Here is a 21801-nt window from a genome sequence, read left to right as displayed (position 1 = left end):
GCTGCTAATCTGTTTGCAGTCTCTCTAATCAGATTTCTCTGGTTGGTGCTGCAGAGACTTTGTGCTACGCCACTGTAATTGAGATGGCTGATGTGTTTCAGCTAGCTGGTGGATGAAATCAAGCCAGCTATTAGAGTGGAGACAAGGGCTTGTCTGCTGAAGTTGAGAACTGCTTTTTGTTTCATGACTCTCAATGACTTGCATTAACCCAGGACATGGATTTCAAGGCAAGTTTCGAAGCTTTCAGAGCTTAGTCCCTAAATGAGCAATAATTTGTTGCGGATAAAGGGATTAGCGAGTTAGATTTTTCTTTTCAAAGTGTGAGGCAGTGCAGCCCATTCTCCTCCCTCAGTGGCGATACGTAGTTTGCACCCAAATTTAAGAGCAAATCTCTGTGTGACTTTTTTATTTGGCTAACAGCACTGCATCAAAAAACTTGAACAGAAAACATCATTTTCATACACTTTTTCCTTCAGTTCTCATGCCAGTGTGAATTGTCACAGAATCATGGAATGGTTTGGTTGGACGGGACGTTAAAGCTCATCCAGTTCCAGCACCCTGCCATGGGCAGGGACACCTTCCACTACTCAGAGCCCTGTCATGTTGAAATAGCTTCTTTACAATAGAAAACTGAGCAAAAGGCTTGTCTTTCAAATCCTGTCATAAGTAGATCTGAGATTCCTGTTTCTGTTTCTATGGAGCTGTAAATGGGGGAGAGTGGGGTGTGTGTAGTCTTTACTGTGAGAATTGTGACTGTGTTGGTTTGGATTGTCATGGCAGTACTGTCTCCAGGTTCTTTAGTTCTTCAGTGAGAGGGACTTACTGTTGCTTGCTAACAAATTACCAAAACTCAAAGAAAATCCAGTCCCCCTTTGCTGCCCCAACAACAACATTCCCAGGCAAACCCCATGGTTCTGAAACTCCATTTTAGCTCCTTGCATTAGTAGTTAGACCAAAGTAATCTCAAACTCTCTTCACCCCTGCCCTTCTTTTTCCCCTTCCCCGATACTAAGACTCTCAAATAATACTTGAACTAGCTCAGTCTGCTTTGGCATCATGCTAGGAGGGCATACCAGGAAGCCAGCTTCTTTATGATATTGAATGTGGGGTAATACCATCTTTGTGTGTTGTAATGGGAGCAATGGAGAAGCGCTAAATGCATTCAGTGCCTAATGCGATCAGAGCAGTGAATGTTTCTACAGTCTACCAGTGACAGTTGGATTTGCAGGGCCTTCCTTGAAACTGGCACAGACAATAGATCCTCAAAGCCTTAGGACGCAGTGAATGTTTTGAGGTATTACATTTCAAGGGTATTTGCAATTTAGTTCCAGCTGTTTTGGCGTTCAGTGTGGTGCTCCTGGTTTAACTGAAACTCTTCTGTTTTCTTGCAGGCGAATCCGGACTGGGAAAATCAACATTAATCAACTCGTTATTCTTAACAGAACTGTATTCCCCAGAGTATCCAGGTCCTTCACACAGAATTAAAAAGACTGTCCAGGTATGTCTGGGGGGGAAAACTGCAGCTTGAACGATGTAACTTGCAATATAGTGATCTAAGGTGATACAGTTGTCACATCAGCACCTATGTTTCACGTAAGTTACACCACAGTGTGACCCGCTAAGAAATACTCAGGGTGTCTTTCAGTGACCTTAGCTGTATATACAAAGCTTCCAGTTATGAAAGTTGTAGCATATTGACGTGGGGGAGCCTTGAAGTACTTTGTGCACTGCCTGTACCTTAGAAACCTCATACAGGTGCAGTCCTGTTTGAAAATTGAATGTTTTATTATTAAATAAGGTATTGAGTGTATCTGTAGAAATACATAGATGTGCACTAAAACCCCTGGCTGTTTAGGACAGGCTTCTAGAAATCAGGTATCACAGGATATAGGTAATGCCTAAAGGGTCCAACAAGAAATCTGGAGGGAGACATTTTACAAGGGCCTGTAGGCACAGGCCGAGGGGAATGGCTTGAACCTGCCAGAGAGGAGACTGAGCTGAGCTCTTAGGCAGAGCTCTTCCCTGTGAGGGTGCTGAGGCGCTGGCACAGGGTGCCCAGAGAAGCTGTGGCTGCCCCATCCCTGGCAGTGCTCAAGGCCAGGTTGGACACAGGGGCTTGGAGCAAGCTGCTTCAGTGGAAAGGGTCCCTGCCCCATGGCAGGGGTTGGAGCTGGGTGAGCTTTAAGGTCCTTTCCAACCCAAACAAGTCTGGGATTCTGTGATAGTGGAATTCAGGTTATGTTCATTGAATTCTAGTTTAAATAACTGAGGATTGGATTCCCTGTCTCTGAAAGATTGTGTTTTATATTAACATAAAATATTAATAGAAATAATAGAATTTACATAAAATCTAACACAAAACCCACTGAGACATCCTTCACAAATAAATCAGTCCCACCCTGGCTAAAGATGGATCAGGGTAAGAAAAATTAAACCAAAACTGTGTGTGTAGAGTTTGCCAATCTGAGTTAAGTGCTTTAATCTGTTAGGTGGCGAGATGAGACGATCATCCGTTCATCCTGACCTTTTGAGTTCTTCAGAGGTGGTTTGGTTCTTTTTTCCTACTTCCACTGTGTGGGCTAAAGCCTGAGGGTGGCCAAGAGCTGCCAAGCCTATTTTCAGTAGAGAATTGGGATTTATTATGACTTAGCAAATAATATGATTGGAATAAAATGTATTTAAAGACCACCTTCCCCCTTAGAAACTACTGCTTGCTTTACGTAATGAGTATTCTTCTTTTGGAGTATACTTGTAGTGCAGCATTGCTTTTCCTTCAGTTCCTTGTTGTGATGAATGAAAAATCAAAGGTACCATTTTAAGAAGGAAACTGAAACTGTCCCATTTCAGTGTCACTGTCTTAAGTGAGGATAAAATTGTTTCCCCCTACACCCCTGAAAACTGTGTATGCTGGCAGTGTTGTACATGATGTGGAGATGATGCCAGTCAAATTTGAAATCCAGGAATGACCAGTGGGAGCTGCTGTTTGGATCCATGGGATTTATGCTCTTTGCCCGTGTAAACCTTTCTAAGGATGTCAAGGGTTTTGTGGGGTATTGATGAGACAGACCACCAGAGCATCCTAAAATCTCCATGGTAATAATTGCCTGTTCCTGTATGCTGGGAATGCTGGGAATAATTTACTGTTCAGGAACTGTACAGGAGACTGTTGCATAGATAACATGAACTGTGGTTTGGGCTGGAAAACGGTCACAGTTTGCAGCTTGGTGAGGCAGGTCCTGTGTATTAATTCCATGGAAAAGACAGAAAAGCAGTTAACCGATTGACATCAGATGAATTCAAACGAAACTTCTTCAGAAATGATGGGTATGAAATAGGTTTTCTCTGATGGTTATTTGAGTGTCTGTAGTGGGGTATGGTCAAGGCTTGTTTAATCCATTAAAAGCAGCCAAGCTGTAACAAGCGTCATGTCCTGAGTGCTGTGCAGGAGCTGCCAAAGGAGACCTGGGTGACCCAGCTGGCTGGAGTGCATGGGAAAAGGGCTGTTCGGAGGAGACTTTGATTAAAAAGCTTTAAATTCCAAGACTTGAACTAATGTTTTCCATGAATCCCTCTGGAATACTTGCAGATCAGAAGATAGGATGCAGTTGGATGCTTAACTATGAATGACATTAGTTTACAGTGATATTCTGGATCTTTGCCAGATGCTGCTTTCTGTGCCTTTGACCATGTATGGACACATCAATTTGGGTTAGAAAAATGCAACTTTACAGAGGCAGCTTTCTTCACCTACTGTCTCTTACTAGGGCTTTCTACTGCTTATGGTATATGTTGCATGTGGTCTGATTGTCCTTAACACAAGCGTCTGACGTTTAATTTGATAACTGATGTTTCTTTGGTAGCAAGATACCTCCATGAATGCATGAAACGAATTGAAACCCTTCCCACGCAGTAAGGTCTGCATTGTCTGCATGGATTCAGTTAAGCAGGCCATTTGTCAGAAGAGAACTTCACCAGTTCAGCCATACTTAAAACTTCCAAGCATACAGAATCAGGAAGAATGTTTGGCGTGGCATTTCTGAGGCTCCCCTGACCTTCCTTTTCCTTTGTTATAAACACATATTCAAGATAATGTTTTATTAATTGCTTCTTTTGTAAAAGCATTCCACTGTGGGTGCTTAATCATTTAATGGCTCTTGCTGGGGATTTTTGTGCTGGAGAATAAAGCTGATACCTTGTGGCACTTGGCAAGAGTACAGCTCTTAACATTATCGTCTTTAATATTGTGAAAGTGCTAGGAGTTTCTTATACTTGCAGAGAGTTTGGTTATAGGAGGGGCTCCGTGGTTACAGTATGTGAGATAGCAAAAGGAATGCGAGGAATCAGAAGTTAATCTCCTGTGTGCTAAAGCTTGTGAATAGTAAACTCTTGGCTGAGCTGACTGTGTGGCTGGGGATTGCTGTCTTGAGTTCTGGCATTGATTATGTACAATAACATTTCTCTGTGGAACACTTGGGGCGGGAGGGAACTCACCACAATTAAAACATCGATTTTTAAAGCAGCGCATGTGTTCCTGGGTTCTCATGGCTTTGGACTGGACGTTTTTGAAGGATAGGAGTTGTGCAGTTAGTAAAAGGGTAAACTGGGTGGTGTCTTAGGCAGGTGTGGGTGTATCATTATGTTTTTACTTATTTGTTGTTATTTTTTCTTCTTTAAAACCTTCCTAACCTCACAGTAACTCCTACTGAAGTTGGACGTTGAGTTGGGTGGCCTTGAAGTGCACCGCAACCTGGATTCTCCTGTAACTAGCATCTCTGTAGCCAAATGTTGGGGACCCTCGTTTTACGAAGCTGCCTTACTGGGGCTCCAAACACAAGAGGGATGTGAACCTGATCAGAGGACTGGAGCAGCTCTGCTCTGGAGCCAGGCTGAGAGAGCTAGGCTCCTTAAGGGGAGACCTGAGAGCAGCTCCAGTGCCTAAAGGGGCTCCAGGAAACCTGGAGAGGGGCTTGGGACAAGGGCCTGTAGGGACAGGCCAAGGGGAATGGCTTGAACCTGCCCGAGGGGAGACTGAGCTGAGCTCTTAGGCAGAAGCTCTTCCCTGTGAGGGTGCTGAGGCGCTGGCACAGGGTGCCCAGAGAAGCTGTGGCTGCCCCATCACTGGCAGTGCTCAAGGGCAGGTTGGACACAGGGGCTTGGAGCAAGCTGCTCCAGTGGAAGGGGTCCCTGCCCATGGCAGGGGTTGGAGCTGCAGGAGCTTTAAGGTCCCTTTCAACGCAAACCAGTCTGGGATTCTGTGGTTCTTTTTTGTCTTTTTGTTAGGTGAGGATGCAGGTCAGGACAAGTGCATGCTGTGAACAGCCATAGTGCAGTAGAATTATTTTTTGAGACCCAGCAGTGAAAGGGATTGATTTGGCTCAGATACGATCCCTACTGATGAGTAGATAAAATTAGCATCCAGCATCCTTGGAGATTGAATACAGAGCTTTCTTTGCAGTCAAGTTACTGTTTTCTGTGTTTTTGTGTATTCTTTTCTGAATTAGAAGCAGTGCTCTGCTTGTACAAGAGGTATTTATTTGGACTTTCTGGCGGAGTGTTAATTTATCTTGTAGATCTACATTGCATCACATACCAGTGATTGCAAAGTGGTTACAGCCGTGTTCAGGTGTGGCTGTGAGAGAGTGTTTCATCTATAGAATTAGGGATATGCAAGTGCTTAAGCAGCACTGATATGATCTCTCAAATCTTGAGCTGGTCAAGAGACCATCCAGGTAGGATATATTATCCAAGTTTCTCCTCTCTCTGAAAGTTCACTACTGAATTTTCTTGCAGATGTTCCCTTGGTTTATATTTAACTTTCCTTTCTCTCCCGAGTTAGGGTTCAGGAGGCTTCACAAATTTTAAGCAATGAGCAACATGGGCGTATCAATGTCTGCCAACTCCTGTGTGGCTCTGAATAAATGGCTTGTGTGGTTGATTTCTTTAATCAATACTCAGAACACTGTATCAGTAGTGATTTGAGAAGTATTTTCTTAATATCGGGGGGGAAAGCGATGATGAGCTATGTGAGCAGTTGGCAAGTGCCAGCACACTAACTTGAGTTTGTAATTTCTTACTGCTGTGGAGCAGACTGACTCAATGGTGGTGGTGTACAGTACTATTGCAGGCAGATACACCTGACATTGGCACTGTCAATTACTGAGATGTTAGAAGACAGAAGTGGGTAGCAGTCCATTTGCTGTTTAGCCTGTATTTTCTGTGTCGTGACGTGTTTCATCCGTTTGATGTGCTTGCTGCCAGCTGACTGAGCCGTGCTGCACATGGGTGGTCACAGCGTGCGATACATGTTCCCGCACCCAGGTCTTGCATCATGCTTTGTGCTGATGCAGTTACCTTCTGAGCCAGGTTTCCATTGGTGACCTGAGCTAACAGGAACCGATCCATTACAGATCGCATGAGGTCTAGCTCAGCAGATTGCAGCTAGATTGTATTGCTTTCCAATATCAATCTGTTAGTAACAGGAAGCTGTTGCTTTCTGTGATTCTTTTTTCCAAGCATTATACTAGCTGAAGAATAAATGTATTCTTAATAAAGCATTATCAGGGACTAGAAATGTAGTGTCTAAAGATGCTTGGGGGAAGGATTAGTTTTGAAAAGCATCGTTTTCTTTGAGGTGACCAACGTTGACAATTTCATCAATGATAACGCCTGGTTAGGGTTGTTTCTGCTTTGATAGGAGTTAAAACATAAAGCTATACTATATGTCTTTCTGGGTTCTTTTATCACTGACTATATAAATGATTGCCCGTTTGTTCTTTAAAAAATAATTATTATTTAATTACTGGGATTTTATAAGACAAACATGGAGCCAGTATCCATCTGAACCACAAAAGTTATCAATTCAGTGTCAGACTTCTTACTCCTTGAATGCTTTTCAGTGTTTATGATGGGTGACGAAATTGCTCAAAGTTTGATCTTTCCATATTAATTTTGCAGGTTGAGCAGTCAAAAGTTTTAATCAAAGAGGGTGGTGTTCAGTTACTACTTACAATAGTTGACACACCAGGATTTGGAGATGCTGTGGATAATAGTAATTGGTAAGACGTTCTTTGTCTGTTCTCCCACAAGAATTGAATTGTACTTTGTGTGTGTGAGATACGCCTTCTGACGTGTTCTTAAATGCAGCTTTGATCTTCGTTTAGAATATTAATACTTTTAAGCTTTTCTGTTAGCTAAAGACTTTTTAACTGTAGTTACAAGCACCTCTAGAACTTGATTGGAATGCTGTCAGCGTGTCCCATTAAAGTGAATGGAGTGTTTGGCTCTCTATCCACTCATGCAGTGTGCAGAGCAGAGTTCTGTGCTGTCACGAGATGCGACCAGTACAGCGTGTTCCTTTGGCTGCTGTTCTTAAGTGTTCTGTTTAATGCTATTACAGTGAAGGTAATTGTGTTTGAGGGGGGTTTTCAGTGAACTCAAGGATTGTGTCTTCAGTGCTATGTAACTCGGGTGTGTGTAGAGGAGCTGGTCACTTGAAACAGGCTTGTTGAAGACTTTTAATTAAATAACAACCAAACCAAATCTGCTCCAAAGACACACAAGCCACGGGGAAGCAGTGTACGTCTCTTTCTTAACAAAGACAGACTTTTTACATAAATGATATAACTTACAGGTTTTTATTCATGTAACCTCTGCAGTTGGCAGCCAGTTATCGACTACATTGACAGTAAATTTGAGGACTACCTGAATGCAGAATCTCGAGTGAACAGACGTCAGATGCCAGATAATAGAGTGCAGTGTTGTTTATACTTCATTGCTCCTTCAGGACATGGGTTTGTATTACTGTATTTTGTCTTTTCTCTGTCTTTTATCTCGGGTAATCATCCAGATTTGGCATTCTTAGTTATGTAGAGCTCCAGATAGGATTTTTTTGTTTTTGTAAGGCCTACAGAGCATGCTTAATCTCAAAGATGAGCTTACTTTGGCTAGTCAAACATCAGCAAGCCAGACAAGCAATAAGTTGGAACACCAGGAAACAGGATTGCGTTTTAATTGCTTAACATGAAAAATAGTATTAGAACAATTAAAACCATCCAGGTGTTCACAAGTGCTCTGCCTATTTGTAACCTGTGTCTGGTTTTGTTCCCATTAGAAGGAGAAACTGGTTTGTACTTCGAGCCAGCAGGATTTTTCCTTTCCATTCTTCCTCCCTCCCTTTGACTAATGATAAATTGAAGTTGCATGCATCTTTATAATCATGCTTTAATTCACCTGGGGTGTGGTGGTTTGTAGGTGACAATTCCAATGTAGGCATTCTGGATGTTTGTTCAATTATTACGCAGTCTTCCACCCCTGCTTATTAGCTTTTAACTTGATCAGACTTCTATCTAGTGGCAGAGAGAGAGAACTGCACTTCCAGGCTGTATTAGATTGACTAGGTCTGAAATTGGTTAGTTAGCATTTTATCACTGTGTTACAACTGATTAAATTTGCCAGATACTCATAAATTACACCTTCAACTTTGGAAAGAAATTTTGGGGAGTGGAGAGGAGTTTTTCTTATGTAGCCTTGCTTAATGAAAGTTTCTGTTGTTGTAGTTTAGCGTGCATGTTTGTACTGTCATTTGTGCTCAAAATGCTTTTCAGTTTTAAATTCAGACACTTGAATCCTTTGCATATGCTGTTTTCCAAGTGTGCAAAATCAAAACACTATTTAAGTGAAGGGAAGGTGATTTCATTGCTTTAGTCAATCTCTTTTTGAGGTAGCTTTGGGATTCTTCAAATTAACATTTGTCTCCCCCCCCCAGCATGCTCTTTTTATCTGTTAACAACTTGTAAACTAGTGGAAAGTACAAATTGTTTCTAGGGACCAGTTAAGGCAATCCTTTAGATCAGTTTTGGTCACTAGATTTGTAAGGTTAAAAGCTGGGAAAGTATGTTCCTTGTACAGGTATTCAGTGTTACTTTGGGGCAGAGGAGGCATGTAAGGATGAGCTAGGTTTCCTTAGTGTTTTTCAATTAACCCAAGTAAATGTTTGGAGTTGGTCATCTATTTCAAGAAATGAATGGAGCATCGAGAAAATTGGTGCTGCTCTTAGCATTCCTCTCACCTTTGAGATACTCTCATCTGAAAGGACGCTGCTAACTTCCTACCTGGTTTTTGTGATGGTGCAGTCTTTGGTCATATTTCCTGTGCAGACAGTGGCACATGGGAGCTGTCAAGCGTGAATTAAAACATTTGTAAGGGAACTTACTTTCTGTTTGTTCTATGACTTTCATGCATTTGTAAAAGTCAGAGGGGAAGCACATGAAGGTGAATGGATAGCCAAGCCAGTGCTCTTAATCTAGATGTGCATTAATGTTTGTTATTTAGTGGAAACATGCTGAGAAACTTGGTGGCTGGTAGAAAATATTGAAGTATGCGTTCTTTAGCTTGTTTTTATTCTTTTATGCACAGTTCGGAGGAGAAGATAAATTTGAGTACCAAATGAATCTGGGTTTAATGTTCCTAATCCTAATTTCTTTTATATGAGAAATAATCTTGTTAAATCCTTTAAATGAATCCTTTAAGCCTGATTGGACTTACTATAATTCTGAAGCATTAATGCATCAAAACCGCTGTGGCTTCGCTTTAGCAGACAGGAAGTACTGACCACTTTGATGTACATTGATGGTTTTATATCCCCATAGGGTGGGTGGTTTAGTTGTCATCCACTTTTAACAATAGGCTTTTTGTTCTATGGTGTGATTTAGAGATGGGGTATTTCTACTTCATTTGTACACAGGCCAGTTTGCTGTCTTCTGCAACCTAATGTATAAAAACCTGAGCCCACTTTCAGGAAGAAGCATACAAAGAAACATGACTTTCAGAAACTGAAACAGTGTCTGTGATGCACAACTGTAAACTCTTACCAGCCAGGCTTCAAATGGGACTGTGTTCCACCTAATGACATGAGCTTTACTACCTCTGCAGGAAGTTCTTATCACTTGCTTAAATGAGTGTAGTTTCAGCTAGCAAAAGTCTTGTGACTATTATTAATACTAACAGTGCATTCCCCTGGGATTATCCAGTGCTAGGGGGATTTCCTATAGCAGTTGTAGGTAGCCTTTTGAATTTCATTCAAGCATCTGTCATTCATAAATCGGTGTATTAAGAGGAGTTGTCAGGACAAATCTCAACTCATTTGTACATTCTTGTTTCATGAACATAGATTGCAAAGTTCTAATGCTGTCTTTCAGACTTAAACCTTTGGATATAGAGTTTATGAAGCGCCTGCATGAAAAAGTGAACATCATTCCACTTATTGCCAAAGCTGATACACTTACACCCGAGGAATGCCAACAGTTTAAAAAACAGGTGAGTTGAAAGACTGATATTTACAGCATGGGATAATTTAGCAAGTTGATCCCTGTGGAAATGGTGAGATTTAACTTCTTGCATGCAAAGTTTAAACCCTGCAGCAATGACTTGAGACAGCAAAGCAAAGTAATTTATATCTCTAGATTTAATTATATTTCTTGGTGAAATAATCTTGTTTCTATCCTCAGGGGAAGAGGTTTGAAGTGTAGTATGATTCTTGGCAAGTGAAATAATTCACTGTTGAGATAAAAATCAGGAAGGGAGAAAGGGAGCTGTCAAGATTCAGGTGCCTAACAGAAGCTGTGTGTTGAAGGAAAAGAAGAAAGTATCTTAGTATTACTGATTGTATTGTGGTGTTCACTTTCATGTTGATGTGCTGTATTTATTAAAGATTCAGGTGATCAGATGAGGCTCAGTGTATCTGTTGTTGAGTCTCGGGCAGTGGTAATGCATTTTAAAGATGGTGAGATATTCTAACATTGGTAAACTGACAGATGTCTTTGTAGAATAAATTTGGTGTTCATGTCTCCAAGTGGTTTATATTTTATTGCAACTACATGATCAGAGTAGAACATTTAGGCATTGTTGTTTCTAGTCTTGATTTAAGCCTAAAGGCTCAGTCCAATCTTACAGTCTTGATTCAAATCTTATAGTCTTGATTTAAGACTAAAAATTAAAGGATGTTTTCTGCCTTGGAGGGACATAAGCAAGGTGCTATAGCTCTGAAGTCTGTTTTGGTTGCGTTTCATAGGGTTTTTTGATCTAAAGGTGGGGGGAAATGGTAGAATACAGAGTATCTCTGAATTTATAAGCAGCTTTATCAATGAGTTGATGTTAAACGGGAGACTTTCCCAAATCAAACTCTGAAAATAAGCCCTTGCCTGAACTGGAAGCTTACACTTTTGTAAGGTTGCAAAATCATGAAGTGGGAATAGTCCCCAGGGCTCTGCAGTGCAGCTCTCAGCTCAATGGGCTGATTGTTTTCCATTCTCAGACTCTGGGGAACTCATCAGCTTGGCTTTAAAAAAACCCCTCAGACAAATGGAGCCCCAAATCAGTACAGTCTCATTCTTGAGGATGCTGTCAGTTATTCTCACGTTCTTACGGGTGCTTGCAAATATTTTTCAACAGAGCTAACTGCTCAAGTCAGTCCATCACTCACAAGCTCTATTACAATAGGCAGGAGATCCCGCTTTGAGCAACTGATGCTCAGGTGAGCTGGAAACAGAACAGAATAGGAGCGAGAGCAGTGACTAATGTGGGAACTCAAAGGGCTGAAGTATGCCTGCAGTTATCTATTCAAACTGGGGGGGTTTGAGGGACTCGATTGCCAGACTAGTCTGAGGATTTAGGCTGTATGGGAGTAGTTTTTGCATGGGCAAGTTGAATTCTCAATGATGAAAATCTATTTGTTCTGCTGTAGAAAACTGACTCTCATTTTTGCTGCCTTGTATTATGGATGGTATTCTGTTAACTCTGAGGCTCTGGCTCTGACCCTGTCTTCTGCCTAAGGAGAGATGGTCACACTATGAATCCTTTGGGGTCTGCTGATGGTGCTACATATCTTACTTACAATCTTACATATCAAGCAAAAGGAGGGAGAATCTGGCTGCATGAAGAAATGGAGTTATTACAAAATATGAATTTCTCAAATAACATTTTTGGTTTTAGATAATGAAAGAAATCCAAGAACACAAAATTAAAATATATGAATTCCCCGAAACGGATGATGAAGAAGAAAATAAGATTGTTAAAAAGATAAAGGTAAATAATTTTCTTTGGAAAAAACTGTGGGGTGGGGGGAAGTGAGTGAAAAGCTTCTTGTCCTTAATGAGGAGCCCACCAAAATGTTTAGGAGATATAGATCAGATGTAAAGCTGTTCTAAGAGTCAGTGTTCCTCAGCAGAGGCAGTAAATTAAACTCCCTTAAGGGGTAGAGTTCACTATGAGAGGGCTGGATCACACGTTCATTAATAAACTCTTAAAAGGTCACTTTCTTTTTATTCCATCCCTATTTGACTTCTAGCCACCTACCACAGTTTGTTTGATTCTAAGCTTTGAAGGAGGCAAGGGTTGTCTTTCAGAGGTGTGCATGGCACACTGTATGTACATTACAGTTAATAGCTGTCTGACTAATTGATAGACTGAAACCTTAATGGAGATGAATGACTAAAGAAAATCAAAAGGATTCTCAGGCTCTTGAAAGGGTTTTACTTTGTTTACTCGTGGTTTTGGGCTGTTCTTCTGTGTTGGAGTCCGTCTTGTATATGTTTGTTGAGCCTTGCTTCTGTTTGTTCAGCAGCTTTAACAGCCTGTAAGAGTTCTTAATTCTTTGTCACTGTGGGAACTGCCGAGGATAGCTAAACACAACAGCACAAATGGAAGCGCTTCTGGGACTAAGCCCAAAAAGAAGAGCAGAATAAACATGAGGACAAAAGTCCAAAATACGTCCCATTGTACACAGTTCCTTTCAGCTGCTTGAAGCTGCCCTTGGCTCCTTTGTTGCTTCTTACACTGGAGGGATTTTTGGTTCAGCTGACAACAAGAATTTGTAATTCCTTGCCAAACCTTTGAAAACTCTGGACAAGAGCTGCTCAAAGTCCTTATAGCCAGTGGGAATATGAATTGGTAAATACTTACTGTGCAATTGAGTAAATAGGAAATGGTTTGCCTGTTGCTTAGCTTACTAAGTAACAGTAATGTCTGTTTCTTTAGTAGATTTACAGAATGCAACAGTATCAGGAATTTCAAATGGGGGTGTATGTTTGTCATTAAACTAAGCAGAGGTCGGTAAACAGAACTGTTCTTGCACGTTTGGTAAGCTCCACTGCAGTGTTCTAGCATCAAACTGTATGTGTCAGGTTTATCCATGAGCGTGCTTTCAGTATCTTCTGGCAGTAGAAATGTTGATTTTTGAAGTGATGCTTTATCTTGTAGGACCGTTTACCTCTTGCTGTGGTAGGTAGTAATACGATCATTGAAGTCAATGGCAAGAGAGTCAGAGGAAGGCAGTACCCATGGGGTGTTGCAGAAGGTAAGGCTTCTCATGATGCTTTTTCTTTATCCCTTTAAAACTTACTAGAATTGAGTCTGTATTTGAAATGTTCAAGATGCTTAATTTGAATGTACTTTGCTCTGGAAAGTTGCTGAATATAGGATTTTGTTATTCTGACAGTCTGGGAACAAGGCAAAGCTTCAGCCATGTGTAACTTTGCAAGCAGCTTCCTGTTGAAGCCTCAGTGAGGAATTGTAAAGCCTGTAGTAATTTACTGCAGTTGATGAAGTTTATATTACACTATTTGCTAGCATTCTTTGAATTGTCTTCATATAAAAACTATGTTTCTTAAAGTCTTCTTTCTAGAATATTCACATTATAAATGTTAACTTGATGGGCTTGAATAGCATAAATTCAGTTTAAAGTTTCTGGAAGAATTTGGGGATTTTTTTTTTTTTTCTCCAAACTTCTGAATCTTAATTCCTAGGATGTAGCAACGGGAAGATACCCGGGAATGAACTGAATACTTACTTTAAACTAGAACTTACTTAAAACTCAACTCCTACTCTTACTAGAGGCCTGACAATAACTGCCTGTTCTTCTGGCAATCATGGCTTGTGCTTTAATGCTGCTTGCTGATTTCAGTTAGCACATAGCATTAAACCTTTTTACCATGCTACCGAAGGATACACCATGCTGTATAGTGAAACAGTCACTATTAAACTGGGTTTTTTTTCATGTCATTAAACTACTTCTTTGCAGTATGCATGTATTTAAAAGAGAAGATTTTTTGTTTTCTGGCAATCTCTGCCTTCCGAGGGCACTGGAGTATAAGTCTGATACAGTGAAAAATAGCCAAAAAGAAGCCCAGCTCAACCAACAAGCAGTGTATGGACCAATGCTTTAAAGAGAAATGCTGTAGCACTTTGAAGTGTGTGTCTGGCAGGAAATGAGGTTTGGCAGGAAGTAAGAACCAGAAAGGATCAAGCTTTATTTAAGGCTCTTGTGCTGGCATTTTGGAGAGGTACAAAATGCTGCTGCTTCTCTTGATTTTAAAACTAACTTCACAAATGTTTCATGTTCATGTGATTGTACAACTTCTGGACGTAGCCTAACTAAAAGGAGCATCTCTAGGTGCCTTTGAGTCTGTCAGCTAAGGACAGAATACTCAGAGATGATGGTGCTTTGGCACTGTGACTTCATGTGCAGTCTGAGCAGAGCTTACCAGCTTACATAAAACCATGGGGTAAAATATTGCAGGAGTGCAGCTGCAAGATGGGCACACAAAGAGGCTGCATGCTTTGTTTTTCTGTAGGATTCAGTGAATTTACTTGGGTTATTTTAATTTCTTCATCCTGTTTTAATATCTCCTTCCCACAAAAATGTCCGTCTCTACTTCAGGGGCACATTGGAACCTGCCCCATGCCTTTCTTCTGTGTTTGCCAAGAGCTTTCTGTGTTGTCTTCTCTGCATGCCAGAGGGGTGGGCATTTTTCTTCAGGGTTGTCTCATTGTCAGGGAAATGCCACTCAGCATCAGTCTCTTCTACAACAGTGAATGATAGGCACAGTGGAGTAAGTGGCATCTAATGACTGCTGTGACAGATGAAATATGCAACCTTCCTGTACTTAAAGAATGAAATCCACATTAAAATTAAAATGGAGACTTTTGAAACCCATTTGGCAGGGCAGGGGTAACAGATTGTGTTAAGCCTGTTGTCTGGAGATTGGGATATAGCTGAATCTAGACTGGCATCTTCAGTTAGTGTCTGATCCTTATACAGCTGTGCTGGCAGGGCCTCCAGAGGTCCTCCAACGTTAGTTAAAGAGGCAAAACTGTGTCTGTTGCAGTAGCTTATTCTGCTGCACTGACTTGTAGCTCAGTTTGCCAGTACGGCTTAGGGGAGCATAGGAACTTTGCTGGTAGAATGCATTGATCTAGTTATATTGCCTGTGCCTCCCTACGGTTAACATGAATCCTGTTTTAGTAAGGAAAGGCTAGAAGTAATCTGTTGTTGGAGTGAACACAGGCAGAGGGTGACATCTAAAAGCCTTTAGCTCTGCCTAAGGCTTGGTTGGCATCTCAACAAAACTTCACCTCTCTTTGCAGTTGAAAATGGTGAACACTGTGACTTCACAATTCTGAGGAACATGTTGATAAGGTAAGTAACATAACAGGTAACATATTTTCTAGTATGTCTGAGAGATTGGGAAGTCATATGTTGGAGGAGAAAAAGGGTTTGAGCTGGTGAGTTGGTATTAATCCCCGTATCTTTATCTTGTTTAGCCACACTTTTAGCATGTGGTGGTGGTGATGATTTTTTTTAAACAGCTCTCTTTACATTCTGAGTACTTGTTCCTGTTGAAAATTGTGATGAACCATAGGAACCCAAGTTGATAGAAACCAGCAAGTTTTGGCTTGTTTGGTGTTGCCTGACATGCTTTGATGCACCTATTACACTAGTAATACACATTTTTTGTATCTGCTCTACGAATCCTTCCAAGTTTATCCACAGAACTCAGTTTTTCCAAAGGTTGGACCTGTAAGTGAATGTTTGGAATATTGCAAACTAGAGATAGTTCAGTGCAAAACTAATCTGGTGTTTCTGTGACTGTGTTGTCCTGACAGCTCCAAATGGCAGAATGACGATGCTGTAGGAAATGGGACATTAATGGGGGGATATAATTGAATTAAGTCAATCTGCACATGGAGCATGGACTGATGTTTTTCTGTGTCTTTGTGCATAAGCTGATAAGTGACTCTTATTGACAGGACTCATATGCAGGACCTGAAGGATGTCACTAACAATGTACATTATGAGAACTACAGAAGCAGAAAACTGGCAGCTGTTACATACAATGGTGTTGACAACAACAAAAACAAAGGGCAGCTAACAAAGTAAGTTCTTGTGAAGGCTGTATTGCACTTGAATCTTTTTGCTCTGGGTTTTGGTCATTTGGTTGATTTTGTGTATGTGTGGTGGGATTTTTCTACTATATTTTAGGGGGAAGGGGAGTGTTGTTTGTATTTCTCTTCCAGTCAGTGGCCTTTTCACTGTGTCCTGGTCTGTTTTCAGACAGTGTACTCCTGTTCAGACAGTATACTCCTGGTTCCTTATGGCTTATTTTTTTTCTGTCCACTAGCATTCACACTACTTTAACTGAACATGTTAAATAACTGGGGTTTAGTTAGATTCAGTTCTAAAGAGAATCCTTGTTCATTAGTGTTTCTGTTTTGGTTTATATACTGCTTTTGGCATTATTGCTTTTTTTGGCATGAGTGCTGAATAGGAAGCATCAGGGCTGATTTTGGCAAGAATGCGTTAATATCTGTTTAGAAACTTGGAAAATCCAGACCTGCTACTGTCATCTTTGAAGTGCTGCCCCAGCTACTTCTATGGTTGCTTATCATAGCAGGGAAATGATTACAACATCTTTATCTTTTGTGAGAGGAGAGTTGCAGTGCAGAGGGTTTTTGGTTTGTTGCTTCTTTATTTTAACCATAAAATGCCATTTTAATTGCCTTTGACAGCAAGTTGTTTGCCAACCTCGTGAAGTTATTGGAAGATTTAAAAGTAGGCTCTACTGTGTTCTGCATTATATGCTGCTGCTGCTTGAGAATAGCTACACTTTTAAATTGAAGTACTTTTCCTGCTCTGCATGGATCAACTGTATCAACAACAATTAGTGATGAACTAATAATTAGAGATACTCTTTTCTGAATGCAAATTTCCCAACCAAAATATTCTGTTCAGCTAACAGTATGCCAAATTACAGCTGTTCTTCCTGAAAGAGATCCTTGAAATAAGATGGGAGCATCTGCTATTCCCATCCATACAACATCCACAAAGCCATTTTCTGTACAGGACTGTCTATTCTACATTGTCTTAATGCTTTGAAAGTGACTGTGAAGGAATGACTGAAGTGGACACAATTTAGTTTCATCCAGTGTGAGCCTACACAAGACTTCCCTGCTGAGCGTTGACAAGAAATACAATAGTACATGTCAGTTACATCAACTCCTCAGAAGTGTACTTAAACTTACATAAAGTTGGTAGTGAGGTCAGGTGTTAAAAAGAATAGTTTTTATGTATGTGTATCCATAATATAGAGATTACTTCTCACTGTCATCTTTCTTGACATCTTATTTTTAGTGGTAACATTTTGTCATTTCTTCTTTTGTGCATGCTTAGTTTAGTGTTAGCCTGCAGCTACAAACTTAGCCCACAAAAGGATTAGTTATTCTGCATTCAGCTTAAAAAGAGCAATGCAGTGGTTAATTTTTTAATGACCTTTTCTTCCCGTATTACAAACACAGCAAGATGCATTTCTGTATAAATTGATATCACAAGGTTTTAAAACTAGTTTCATGTCCTTCATTCTCTTTCCTTCCCCCCAAAGCTTCCATCAGTTGCTGAGAGCATTGCTGAGATTTGTTTTTTAGCTAGAATTTACACTAAAATGGTCTCAAATTTCTCTTTCTGAAGCATTTTCTGCCATCTCAGGTCACTGTGCTATCCCACCTGAATATTTCCAGGTAACTGCGCCTTTTGGAACACTTTTCTCCATAAGAAATGTGTTGCTCAGAGCACTGCAGTGCTGAAGCTCAGAGGTGAATAAATACAACCGGAGCTTTTAGCTGCCAGCTCTTCCTTTTTTTTCTCTTTTCTAGAGAAGAAATAAATGATCACAGCTTGTTTGATTCAGCCACTTGAAAGGTGACCAAATCTATTTAAAACTTGGAAGAAATACTTTGAACCTTTTCCTTAAATCTTGTTCCTCCAAATGTGGGTTCCTTGATAAGTAAATACATAAGATTGAGTACATATACTGGTTATGAAGCAGCTCAAGCTATTCTTGTCTTGTTACCTCATCCATATGTGGAGTTGCAGCAATTTTCTTGGCTTCAGTGCATTTTCACAGTTCTGAATCTAGCATGGTTGAAGCAGCACAGCAGGAATTTTCCTAACCACCAAGTGTCTTCCTGGAAAATAACTGAAAGAGGGAAGAACAAATACTAACAGTTTATCTGTACATCCCCATAGGAGTTTTAAGCTTGCCTACTTTCCTTTAGCATGAAGTGTCTGTGTCTCAAAATGGGGCAATATTTGACTTGACCTCTGGAAATTTGATTCTTTCAAAGGAGGCAGATCCAGTATGAGAACAGAGACATGCTCTGATGCTATCTGGTGCTATTAGAAGTGTTCTGATAAACACAGATACAACCTCTGGCTCTGAAACCTCCCGAGCTGCCGTTCTTTTGTAAGCTGGAAGGGTAGATGTAAGAGGAGATGTACATGAAGTGGTTCTTGCACTTTTCCAGAAGCATCTCTTACTGGCAGCTGTTGGAGACTTGACCTTTTGTACCTTTAAACCAGCTGTATTTTTACAATCTTAGCAAATCTTTGTTTTCATGCAACTGTTCACATACTTCTGTGCACAAAAACGCAAGCATGGAAACGAACGGAAGCATGTGCTACGAGGGTTGCTAATACCGTGGAGATGAATTGGAGCAGTTCTTTCTGTCCAGTTGCTATTTTTCTCTCTGATTTGTCTCCTTTGATTTGGTGAAACTTGCAGTTGTCTCTTCTACGAGTAACTCGTTAACCTAAGAGCAATCCAAAGCAGGTATTTCCCATGATTATGTAACTTCTTTTGTATTTTAGGTTTAGCATCTGATTTCTTCAAATTTTCAACAGCCAAACCATTAAGATAATAAAATGTCAAGGCTGGCCTTCACATATATGGGTAACTTTTCTCTTCAAGCTAGGTGGCAACTGTAATTTCATGCGTGTGTTACATGATGTAGGCAAATTGGCATTTACTCTGAAATGTAAATGTTTTAATTGTAGCAGTCTTTTCCGTTTGCTTAACAGGAAAACCTTATTTTATTGAAAGTCATATTTTTATAATGTGAAGATGAGCCATATCCATCTACTAAGCTGTTCAATAACCTGTAACACAGGGTAGCAAAATACACAATGCATAGGGCCTTCTTGTTTTAAGTTAAGCAGTTAGAAGGATGTTCAGCCTGGAGAAGAGAAGGCTCCAGGGAGGCCTTAGAGCAGCTCCAGCGCCTAAAGGGGCCGCAGGAAACCTGGAGAGGGGCTTTGGACAAGGGCCTATAGGGACAGGACAAGGGGAATGGCTTGAACCTGCCCGAGGGGAGACTGAGCTGAGCTCTTAGGCAGAAGCTCTTCCCTGTGAGGGTGCTGAGGCACTGGCACAGGGTGCCCAGAGAAGCTGTGGCTGCCCCATCCCTGGCAGTGCTCAAGGCCAGGTTGGACACAGGGGCTTGGAGCAAGCTGCTCCAGTGGAAGGGGTCCCTGCCTGTGGCAGGAAGTAGGTGAGCTTTAAGGTCCCTTCCGACCCAAGCCAGTCTGGGATTCTATATTCTTTTGCCTTTATTCTTAGCAAATTCTGTGAAATGGCTCTGTTGTTAAGCCTGTCTTCTTATATGGTGAGACTTGTGACCAGAATCTTCAGGCTTCCCTTCTCTCCCCTTCCCTCCTCTCCTTTAGTGTTAATGAAATGCTAACACAAGGCGTGCTGATGTAAAGCATCATGGTCTAGGGAGGTGCCACTGCAGCCAAGCCTTCTGCAGACCTCTGCTGGCCATTGAAGCCGAGTGCTCTTTTTGTAGCATCAGAACATGCAGGGGGTTTAACACAATGTCCTATAGTAGATGATAGTATTTTAGTATTATTATATTTAATATTATCATAATATAATATTTTGATGATATCTTAAATGAACAGGTAAACTCAATACAACATCGGTTTCCAAAAACTTGTTTAGAGCAAGTGGTTGTTCATGTCACTAAAAGATTTAATATCACTTTAAAAGCATGTGTATTCTAGGGAAGCTCTTCCTGGAAGTACGTGCACATCAAACCTGCGTTAATATTTACATGGGGTAGTGATTTACTAACTGAATTTGAAATCAATATAACAAGCTTTAACTAACAATCTTTCCGTTTACTATGGACAAACTGACTTTTGGGGGAGCACATAATTAGCTTTAGGAATCTATTACTAATGAGCTTAGTTTGTAAAATACTGCTTTTTGCTTTGTGGTTTGATTTAAGCCTGCTAAGCTAAGCCTCTGTATTTTTTGTTTTTTAGATTTGACACAGTTGAAGGCATGTAAGTGGTCATTTAAATTTTTCCAAAAACCTTAAAGAACAGAGTCCTACACACAATGAAGGTTTCACTGTTTAATGCTTCAAATCTCAAACAGTTTCCTGTTATCCCACTCTTGGAATTGGTTTCCTCACCCCTTCACACCCCTGTAGCATTAAAGCTGTGCTAATGTAATCTTTAGGAATTTGTAAATACTTTCAGTGACAAATCTCTCTGTAAAAACCCATCCTCTAGAAACTTTTTAGTTGAGCTTCATGACAAATTTGGTCTAATTTGTGCATAAATGATGAAATCCCCCCAGTTTCTCCATAGCTCCATCATCTTTATGTAGATGCTTATAAAGAATTGGTGGAATTGTTCTCCTTGCCTGTAAATGTACAACTCTTTGTTGTATTGTGGAATTAGTTATTTTAATCTTTTCTGACCGTGCTTTTATCCTATTGCTGGTTTGCAGCGGTGCTGCTTTGCACACATCTAGAATAACGTTTAATTTGTGCAGGTTAACTTGGCTGTTTTAACATGCATCCTCTTGCATCAGGTAGAAGGTTTCCATCTTTGGTTTTTTTTCTTCAGCTCTTTTTGTTCAAACCCCGTCTGTAAGTTTATCCTGAAGTACAGGATGATGTGCTTTTACCCAGGTCACATATGTAAGACCTAGCAAAACCCAGTTCTGAAACTCTCAGCTGCAAATGCTCGCTTTTTACTCAGGTATTCTGTGCAGACTGAATTTTACCCTTGGTCAAATACAGCTCACGAGGCTGAGCGAGTTGGGGTTGTTCAGCCTGGGGAAGAGGAGACTTCAGGGAGACCATATTATGTGACCTTTCAGTACTTAAAAGGGGCCTGTAAGAAAGATGGGGAAAGACTTTTTAGGAGGGCCTCTTGCGACAGGGTAATGGTTTTAAACTAAAAGGGGAGAGATTCAGGCTGGATGTAAGGAAGAACTTTTTTACAATGAGGGTGAGAACACTGGCACAGGCTGCCCAGAGAGATGGTGGATGCTCCGTCGCTGGAGCCATTGAAGGCCAGGCTGGATGTGGTTCTGGGCAACCTGATCGAGATGAAGATGTCCCTGCTCACTGCAGGGGAGTTGGACAAGGTGACCTTTGAAGCTCCCTTCCAACCCAAACTGTTCTGTGATTCTGCGACATCCCTGTTAGATTGTTAGGTTGCCAGTAGAAGGACATTCATGGTCTTTCAAGTCTGTAGGACCTGCAGCAACGATTCCTCAGTATTCAGGTCTACTTCCTGGGTTAATTTTTGAAGGGCAGATACGTTTGAGAACTTTACACTTCTGAAAGGTAACAATAGCCTTGTTTTGACAGCTGGTCAGCTTCCACAGGCTGCTA

General features: G+C 40.8%; 1 protein-coding gene across 2 annotated transcripts in view; it reads left to right on the top strand.

The window, feature by feature from the left end:
* Positions 1 to 21801, top strand: part of SEPTIN7 (septin 7) — a 52885-nt gene that overhangs the window by 25915 nt on the left and 5169 nt on the right. Inside the window, exons 3-11 of one of the 2 annotated variants that reach the window (XM_061366154.1) lie at positions 1392 to 1498; positions 6955 to 7055; positions 7656 to 7790; positions 10197 to 10314; positions 11989 to 12081; positions 13255 to 13351; positions 15421 to 15472; positions 16084 to 16209; positions 20435 to 20455. In XM_061366154.1, coding sequence (XP_061222138.1) covers positions 1392 to 1498; positions 6955 to 7055; positions 7656 to 7790; positions 10197 to 10314; positions 11989 to 12081; positions 13255 to 13351; positions 15421 to 15472; positions 16084 to 16209; positions 20435 to 20455 — 850 coding nt within the window. The remainder of the gene's footprint in view (positions 1 to 1391; positions 1499 to 6954; positions 7056 to 7655; positions 7791 to 10196; positions 10315 to 11988; positions 12082 to 13254; positions 13352 to 15420; positions 15473 to 16083; positions 16210 to 20434; positions 20456 to 21801) is intronic. The other variant, XM_061366155.1, reaches the window with a different exon arrangement.

This window comes from Neopsephotus bourkii, unplaced genomic scaffold, assembly GCF_033783945.1.
Source record: "Neopsephotus bourkii isolate Nb327-2 ecotype Australia unplaced genomic scaffold, CSIRO-AGI_Nbou_v1 NB_1308, whole genome shotgun sequence".
Classification (NCBI taxonomy): Eukaryota; Metazoa; Chordata; class Aves; order Psittaciformes; family Psittacidae; genus Neopsephotus; species Neopsephotus bourkii.
Note: the sequence above shows the minus strand (reverse complement) of the source record. Positions and strands in the feature narration are given on the sequence as shown.